Source organism: Mastomys coucha, unplaced genomic scaffold (genome assembly GCF_008632895.1).
Source record: "Mastomys coucha isolate ucsf_1 unplaced genomic scaffold, UCSF_Mcou_1 pScaffold8, whole genome shotgun sequence".
In the NCBI taxonomy this organism is placed as follows: domain Eukaryota; kingdom Metazoa; phylum Chordata; class Mammalia; order Rodentia; family Muridae; genus Mastomys; species Mastomys coucha.
Window position 1 is genome coordinate 55,231,120 of NW_022196914.1, and position 9,028 is coordinate 55,240,147.

The 9,028-nt window shown below is 40.4% G+C and overlaps 1 protein-coding gene across 1 annotated transcript in view; it reads left to right on the forward strand.

Moving 5' to 3' along the window:
- Positions 1–402: 402 nt before the first annotated feature.
- Tbca (tubulin folding cofactor A) overlaps positions 403–9,028 on the forward strand; it is a 51,923-nt gene continuing 43,297 nt past the window's right edge. Inside the window, exon 1 of the mRNA XM_031359880.1 lies at positions 403–527. Coding sequence (XP_031215740.1) covers positions 475–527 — 53 coding nt within the window. The 5' untranslated portion in view covers positions 403–474. The remainder of the gene's footprint in view (positions 528–9,028) is intronic.

Consider the following 9,028-nt stretch of genomic DNA (forward strand, 5'->3'; position numbering starts at 1 on the left):
GGGGGGATCGATTGGGATGCAAAACATTTATAAAAGATTTCTTTTGTTTGCCTACATTATGGTATTTTATTTCATCAAACACAGATCACTTTCTCCATTTGACAACAGACAGTGAAAACAAAAATTATTCTTGCTAACAGTTTCTAGGTCACACTGCCCATTAAGCAGCTAATCCTGCCCACTTTCTCAGGAACAGAAAGTTTCTTAACTCAGGCTACGGAAACTGAAAAAAATAAAAGTGCAGCTTATGTATAAATCCCGTCCAAGCACATGGGAGGAACAGCTGGCAGGGGACTCTAGGTATATAGCAGCAGCCTAGAGGCAATGATTCCAGGTAGGAGTTGGGAGGCGAGGCGGGGTCGGGCTCGCCAGTTGCGCATGCGCGCACTCTCGGCACCACGCCCACTTCGGCGCCCCTTCTGCGCCGGCGCGCCGCGCCGCCCCGCCTCTCCTTCCTGCGGCGGCTAAGGGACCATGGCCGATCCTCGCGTGAGGCAGATTAAGATCAAGACCGGAGTGGTGAAGCGGTAAGGAACGGCCGGCGGCTCGGCGGCTTACTCCTGCTCTTCTCTCCTCACCGCCGGGGAAGCCGGTGGAGCGTAGGCCCGATGCGGGCGCGGCTTCCAGGCCTGGGCGGGCGGGATGCGAGGGGCCGCACACGCCTGGGCTGGCGCTGGCAGGGAGCCGCCCTCGGCGCTGGCCCTGCCGCCCTCCATGCGGAGCTACGGGCGACCTCGGCTCTGGCCCCGCCGCCCTTCGTGCGGGCTCGGAGTTGTCCTCTGCGCCCGTGGGCCGGGAGGAGGAGGGCGGCCTGCGTCTGGAGGGCCTCGGCCTGTGCGCGCCCGGCCGGCTCGCTGAACTTTGCAGTAGGGAGGCGGAGTCCACCCTGGCCTGGCCTCAGGTGTACTGGACAGCGCTCAAGTTTAAGGGACGCTGAGATCCTAGGCCTCATTCAGAAGGCACAGTGGCGGGGCCCTGTCCTCTGATATGGCTCACTTGCAGACTTTGGGAACTGGGGCTTGAACTTGAGCACCTCTGCAAACTTATTCCCCAAAGCTCTCGCCAGAACTGTGGGATGCTGCTTTCCATGAATAGGCCAGGCCAGTCTTGTGATTTGCCTTGACTGCCGACTGCTCGTACATACTTGTACATACTTTAGTGCTCATTAGAACTAGTTTTGTTCAGACCCAGGATGATCAAACCGGAGCATTCCAAGGGAAAATATACAGTCTCCTTAAGAAGTAGATCATTCCGCAGTGGGAATAGCTTTTGTCTGTTGGCCCATCTCTCTACCGTTTATTGATAGTTCATCAGAGGGAGGTCACCCAGTAGAGGAGAATCACTTTTAGAGATACTGTCCCCGAGTTTTAGTACTTCGAACATTACTTAGGAAGCGTTTACAAAGGCGTCTAGGAGATGGTATGAGTGGGAGGGAAATAGACTGTCGGTTCTGAATTGTGCCTGACTTCAGATCTTGGTTCTGCCGTTGATTTTATGTATTCCAGGACATATATCAACGTTGTCCTGTGCCTCTTGGAAGATAAAGTCCAAATAATCCCTGCTTCAGTTTTTGGAAGAAATACCTGCTATGTTGTTTGATACAGTGTGTCAAATAAGTGTGCCACACTATAAACGTTTTGTTCAGTACAGGTTTATTAATGCAGTTTTCCGAATGTGGCTGAAGTCACATTTCAGGTTAGTAGCAGAGCAAGCAAATGAAACAAGGATCCTGATTACAGCTGGGGTGCTGTGATAGAGCATTAGACTTTGTGGTAACAGGAGAGGAATAGAATATGAGATCAATAACACAAAATACAAGTAATCCACACTGTCCCTCAGCCCACACTTCTGTTCTCTTTTGCCAGACTTTCCTTGGCTTTGCCATTTCCTTTAGCATATTGCCTACTTTACAGAAAAGAACCTGGATGTATAAGAGACTGCTTTAAAGTAGACATCATGAAAAATGATCTCTAATATTTTCCCATTAATAGTAGTATGTTCTTGATTTTATCACCCTCCTGGTCTATATACTGTTCTATAAATTTATTTAGTTCAACTAGTTATAGCCTAGCAGTACATATGCTAGAGAAACGTCCTTTAAGTAATTAAGAACTAACTTGTGAGACATCCACAGATTCTCAGATGCCTATATAAACTGCCTGGAAGTAGATAGAGTTTTGTGTGCAGACTAATATGACATTATCAAAGTTTACTTTTGGTATTCGTATTTCAATAAGTTAATAATTTTCATGAAACTCATAACTCACCATAATCTCGAATTGCTTATTAAGTGAATGAATGTGTCCCCTGCATTTCCTTCCTGGTGCTTCTGTAAGTGTCGCACTCCTTCCGTACTGCTAGATGAGGACATACACTTTCAGACTCAGACTTTATAGTCCACTTGTTGATTGCTCCCATTTTATCTTACTGTATAATGTCTGCATCCATAAATATTACTTCTTTATTTTTTTCCTGAAAACTTACTTTACTATGATTCTATCTTCTGTATTAATAGACTAAGGCAAGATTCTGCATTTTATCTCATCCAAAGTGGAGCATAAACGAGGCATACATTAATTGTCGGGGAAGAATGATCATGGCCTAAGAGCTTAAGGGTATGCTGCTTTTCCCTTTTTCAAATTTAGTTTCAAAGACTTCTTAGTGTCGTGATTTAGGAATGCTCTTGGTTTTATGAAAGGGATTCTGCTCATTGGGTTTGTTGTATTTTGTAAAAATTGTATTTATTTATTTATTTACTCTGTGTATGGGGAGGGGGTGTTGTATGCTTATGCCAAAGCACAGGTATGGAAGTCAGAGGACAGTTTTCAGGAGTTCACTCTCTCTACCATATAGGACCAGGATATCCAAACTTAGGTTTTCAGACTCCGGCACAAGCACCTCCATCTGCTGAGACATCCTTATCAGACCTGGGCATTAGGCTGTTTTAAAAGATTAGCTTCAAGACCAGCTTCTATTTTTTAATTTTCTGTAATTCCATTTCTCTTCAGTACTCAGTCACAAGCTTTATTTGGAAGAAATGGTTTGAAGTCATCATTCATAGCCCGGGTCATTTAGTTTTTCCTCAAAGTTGAGAGCCACTGGAATTTATACTGTAGGTTTTTATCCTAGAGTTCATTGGATACGTTAGACTGTGAAGTTACTCAGCTACAGCAGTTGTGATTCAGAAGTCCTCAGTTTTGGAATAAGGATGGACTGAGCAGATATTGAGAATTAAGCATATGGAAACAGGCAGAAATAGTTGGCATCAGGGAGATAATGCAGCGAGTACAAGATGGCCATCTGCTTGTTCAGGTAAAATGGTGAAGGCAGTCTAGTATGAGATGAGATAACCCAGCCTGTATTTTAAATGGAAGTAAAAGTGATTTTCAGGGGAAGTACCTTAGCTGGTGTCTTAGTTACTATTCTGTTGCTGTGAATAGGTACCATGACCAAGGCAACTTCAAAAAGAAAGCTTTTAATTGGGGCTTTGTTTACAGTTTCAGAGGATGAGCCCTTGTCTATCATGGTGGGAACAAGGCAATAGGTAGGTAGGCATTGTGGGAACAAGGTAATAGGTAGATAGGCATAGCACTAGAGCAGTAGCTGAGAGCTTAAATCTTACTTTCAGATTAGAGGCTGAGAACACCAGATACTGGGCCTGCAGTGGGCTTTTGGACACTCAGAGCTAACCCTCAGTGTCACACCCCCCCCCCTCACACAAGGCCCAAAAACAGCTCTAGCAAGCATTCATAAATGCGCGCTTATGGGGGTAGTTGTCATTCACACCACCACAGGTAGAAAATAAGCACTAGTTCCACAGTGCCCCACCCAGAGAAATGTTACCTTATACAGTAACAGCCAGAGGAGGGATAGATCACTAGGAACAGGAAAAGTCCTCTCAAGGACTGCTGTACAGCAGTGAGGCTGGCCTGGTGCAGAGCCTCTGAGAGAGTATGCCCTCTCAGTCACAAGGGTTTCTTTTTCTTTTTAGGGTTAATTCAGGCTGTGGGACTAGACCCGTGCCTTAGATATGAGTAGTTCAGAGTGATCAACTTTACTAACGTGACCCAGTACAGACCATTCCTAACTGGAAAATCTGAAATTCAAAATGTCTAGAGATCCTAAAATTTTTGAGTGCTAATATGACATTCAACAGGTTCAGATTTTGGGACACTTCCAATTTTGGAGTTACAAATGTTCAACTGGTAAGGTTTATATAAACATTCCAACATCTGAAAAACTTTGGTTTGAAACATGTTTGGTCCCAAGCATTAAGTGTTACTTGGACAACAGTGGGCTTTATTGGTAGATTTGGTCTGTGTATTAGTTACTGTGTGTTGCTATGATAGTTACAGTTGATATGATTAGTTACTTAGTATGATTAGTTACTTAGTAGGACAGGGTTTATTTCATCTTCCAGGTAACAAGCCAAGGCAGTAACTCAGATAAGAACCAGAGGCAGGAACTGAGGCAGAGGCCATGGTGGAGGGCTCTCACATGGCTTGTTCTGTCTGCTTTCATATATAGCTCAGGACCACCTGTCTAGAGGTGGTCCTGCCCTGGGCTTGGTATTCTCATGGTTAATTATGAAAGTGCCTACAGGTTAGTCTGATGGAGGCAGTTTCTTAATTGAGTTTCCTCTTTCTGGGTGACTCTACTGTGTCAAGGTGATAAAAACTAGTTAGCATAGTCTGGCTGGCTCTTTTTAAAAGATTTAGACTTTTTTATTTTTTATTTATTTTTATTTTTTGCAAATTACTCATTTTATAGGTATCTGTGATGTGTCACAGCTAATCTGGCCAACCTCGAAGGGAATGACCAAATAATATTCCCAGTTTTTGACTCAGTGCAGATCTGTGAAATTATTATCATCTATCTGGTGTCAGACCATTGATACATAGGTGGCAACTATTGTCCTAATACTCTTGGATAGGAGCTTCCTAGGATGTGGGACATTCTCTGTTAAAACTGGTGACATCTTAGGTAAACTACGTTGATTGGTCATCTTCTCTATACCTAGCTCCCATATTTCTGCTTTGTATATGTTGTAATTTATTTGGAAGCTGTTAGTGGTACACTTATATACTATCAATCTGTATACATTGGACCTTACTTAATTTAAATTTGTGATATAAATACAAGTCCTTGCCATAGTAGCTTTTTTCTATATTAATTATTTAGAAAATAGTTTCACTAAAGTAGAGGAAAATTTGGAATTGCTTTATTGACTTTGTGTCAAGAAGTGGTATTTTAGCTAAGCAACTTTTGTCTATTCTACATTTCTAAGTAGGAATTGTGTTTATAAAATAAGTTTGTTATTAGATATATCATAAATCCAAGAGATTATACAAGGAAAAATGTCTTAATCTATTTAATATAAAAAGTGACTTACAACTTTAAAGCCAACTTTTAGTAAAGCCTGATAAGTTAGGCCTCTGTTGGGTGAACTAATTGATTAAAAATACTTTCTTAAATATATCTTTTTATAACCATTTTAGATTGGTAATAGGTTAAAATCCAGTGTGAACAAAGAATGTTACAATACTGGAAGTCTCACTGACATTGCCCCGTAGGTAGCTTTCCTCTGGTTAAGTGAAAGTGACACCGGTGGGTTAGAAGGAGACTAGGACAATTCACACTGCAATGTGCTGCTTTAGCTTTAACAGTCTCTTAACACTCTGCTTAAATGTAGCTGACACACCATAATTACAGATCTGCAGGCCTTGATTATAGAATTTTACATCAAGACCCTGTGGGGACATTATATTGATTTTTTTTTTTCTTAATAAAGCCCTGTTCCCAAACTGTGCCATCTTCCAGAGTTTGTATATACGTACATCCTTGATTGTCTGTATACATACACATATTATATATATTACATAGCAGGAACTGGAATCAAAATATAAGTAAAATCTTTATTTAGTTTAATATATAATATAGTGGCATAAAAGTGAAAAATATGCATAAGTAGACAAAATGGTTTCCTCCATAAGCTCTGGCTTCTGGCTTACGAGCTCTGGCTCGTAGTTAAAGTAATGGTGGATGAAGTGTGATGAGGGCTGTGGGGAAAGGTTAAATAAAGAGCTGTGACTCTGTAATGACTCCTGTAAGCCTCCTTTCCCTTTCCCTTTTCGTTATCTTTGCTTTGACTCAGTCAACCAGAATGGTCAGTGTCCTACTTTAAAATTTACCTTTGAACTTTAGCTTTGTTTGGAAGTTTTGTGATCAGTTCTCCAATGTCATAGTCAGAGGTAGAGGTCAGCTCCTCACCTTGCCTGCCAGCTGCTTGGCAAGCAGGAGCTGTGTAACCTGCAGCCATATGTCTCTTCAAGCTGGAAAGGGAAAAGCCAAGGCCACTCATGATCATGATTTTCCAAACACATAATATGTTCTCCTAATTGGGCTGAGATATGAAGGATCTTTTACTCTCTCTCTTGCTTGCTCAACCCCTCCCCCATTTATATTTGTGCTCGGGATACATGCATATATGGGTGGATATATGTATAAATGTATATATTGTATATATGTATATATGTGTGTGTATATATAGTGTCTGTTGTCATTGTACATATTATTTGGTAGAAAACTTGAGATTCTGCAGTAAGGTTGCAAAATTATATAGACCATTTCTAGAATATAGACTAGAAAATAGAATATAGATGTTTAAATGTATGACTTTTTTATTCTAGTTTGTCATTTCTAACAATATATTTATAGAACATCATAATGTTTTGTTAGGATGTTGTTATATACCTACAGAACTCTGATATTTTTTCTTGGTATTTTGTCATGAATTTGGCTGATTCTCAGAATTTCTTACTGTCTTTGAAACATCTGGTATGGTGTTAAAATCAAATGCTCAGTGAAAGTTCTTTGCCATGAACAAAAGAGTATGCTTCCTCTGTAATTCTTTTGAACTTGATCTAATCAGTAGTTGAAAGCCACTGAACAATGGTATTACACATAATAATTGCTGTAGTTATTTGTGCTGTGGGAGTTAAGTAGACAGAACCCCAGATTCTGTTCATCACATCTGCTACCCTAGGAAAGTTACTTAGACTTTGGAAGCCCCATTTTTCTTAGTTGAAAAAGGGAATTGGCAGTTGTATCTTTTTCATGTTGTTATTAAGAAAACTGATTAAGGTAAAACTGCTGTCATTCACATCTGTCTTGGTATGTGCTGCTGTAACAAAACAGTCTGGGACTAGGCAATTTACAAATAATGGGAATGTATTTTTCACAGGCTTAAGGCACCAGAGTCTCCTTTTTGACACCAAAGTGATACCTTGAACACTGTGGCAAAAGGACAAGGAGGGGCCCAGCCCTGTGTGAAACACTCTGTAAGATCCCTGATCAACTTCTAAAAGCCACACTTCTTAGCATGCATTGGTGATTATTTCAACAGAAAGTTAGGAAGGCCACAAGCAAGCCATAACAAGACACAAACCCTGAGGAGGACTTAGGGAGGAGTGGCTGTGGATCCCAGGACAGAACCTAGAACGGGATTGCTTTTTAAAATTGTGAAAAAGTCTTGGTTCTTAGTTACTTGGCCAATGTCTGACTGGTTTTGGAAAGGGAAGGAGTAGGAGACTTGCATGACTGGGTAGTTTCTACAGCTGTGGTGGTGTCATTCTGTTAATTGCTGAGGTGGTAATTCTCTGGTTCCAAACCCCAGCAAAACTTTTTTATTTTTTATTTTTAATAGAACAAATACCTTGTTTCTATATCATTAATTCCCAAAACCCATTGTGGTTTACAATTGTAAAAAAAAAGATATCTCTATACTTTTTCTAATTTTTAATGTATTATTGTGTATATACACATGTATTTGTGATGGGAGAGGAGAGAGCACAGGACAACTTTATGAAGTTATTTTATTCCTTCCACTTATGTGAGGGTTCCAGGAATCTAACTCAGGTCACCAAGCTTATTTGTCAAACATATTTACTTGCTGTATCATCTTGCCCTATTCCTACAGTTTTAATGCTAGATTATATTATAGATTCTCCTCAATGTTTTGTTTTTTAACTGAATTCTCTAGCTGTTGAGAGACATGTGCCAAAGAAGTATTTTATGGCTCTCTTAATGTGCACCTATATGTTTATGTTCTAACCTGGCCCATTACAAACCTTTGTAAAGGATAGTGAAGCAAATAGATATTAGTGTAACAGTGAGTATTCTCAGTCTCTAAATAATAGTGCTATACTTTAGTGAAAAGCTATTCTCTGAAATAATCATACTGTACTGTACTCTATAAAACTTATGAAGCCCATAAGTCCACTGAAGTGCATTTAAACAATACAGTAGTATAATTTTGATATCTAATGTTAAATTCTAAGGGTTCTGCATTATGTTAAAAATATATAAAGAATTTTTTAAGGCTGAGAAGTTTTTATCTTTACAGTAGTCAAAGAGATGGTGTTTAATGACTTTCATAAAATAGGCGTGTTATTTGCCAGCTTGGTTAAGGAGTGGTAGAAACTAGAAAAAGTTCATGTGACAGGGTTCCAGTTCAACAGTCTGGAGTCATTTACTTTACAACTCAAAGTGAGAGACTTAGAAATGGAGAATTAGAAACAGTGGCTGTAACAAACAACCTTCAATATGGTTCTTCAAGGTGGCATGATGTAGTGACTTAGTACCCATTGCCACTGATTGTTACTGCTGTTTTCCTAAGAGTAGTAGGATAGGGGCTGGAGAGATGGCAGTGACAGAGTGAGAGTGAGATTGAGAGAAAGACTGGTCTCTGTGTTACAGAGAATTTCAGGTTCCAGAGGTAGCATTCCATTCCTTAGAGTGCTGGTCTCTAAGCTGGACCAGAGATTTTCAGTGTTGTGACGATTCCTTGGAGTCCCTAAGCCTTTTCTGTAAAGAAGAGGTTATGTGTATAAAAATGCTAGGACAAATTTTGCCTTTTTCAAATTCAAATCCAAGTGGGAATGGTTGGGAAGGGCACGTGTTTGTTTTCCTCAGACACCATCCACCATAGAGACTGGGACCTAGGCTCAGATTTGGTTGTACTGGTTGC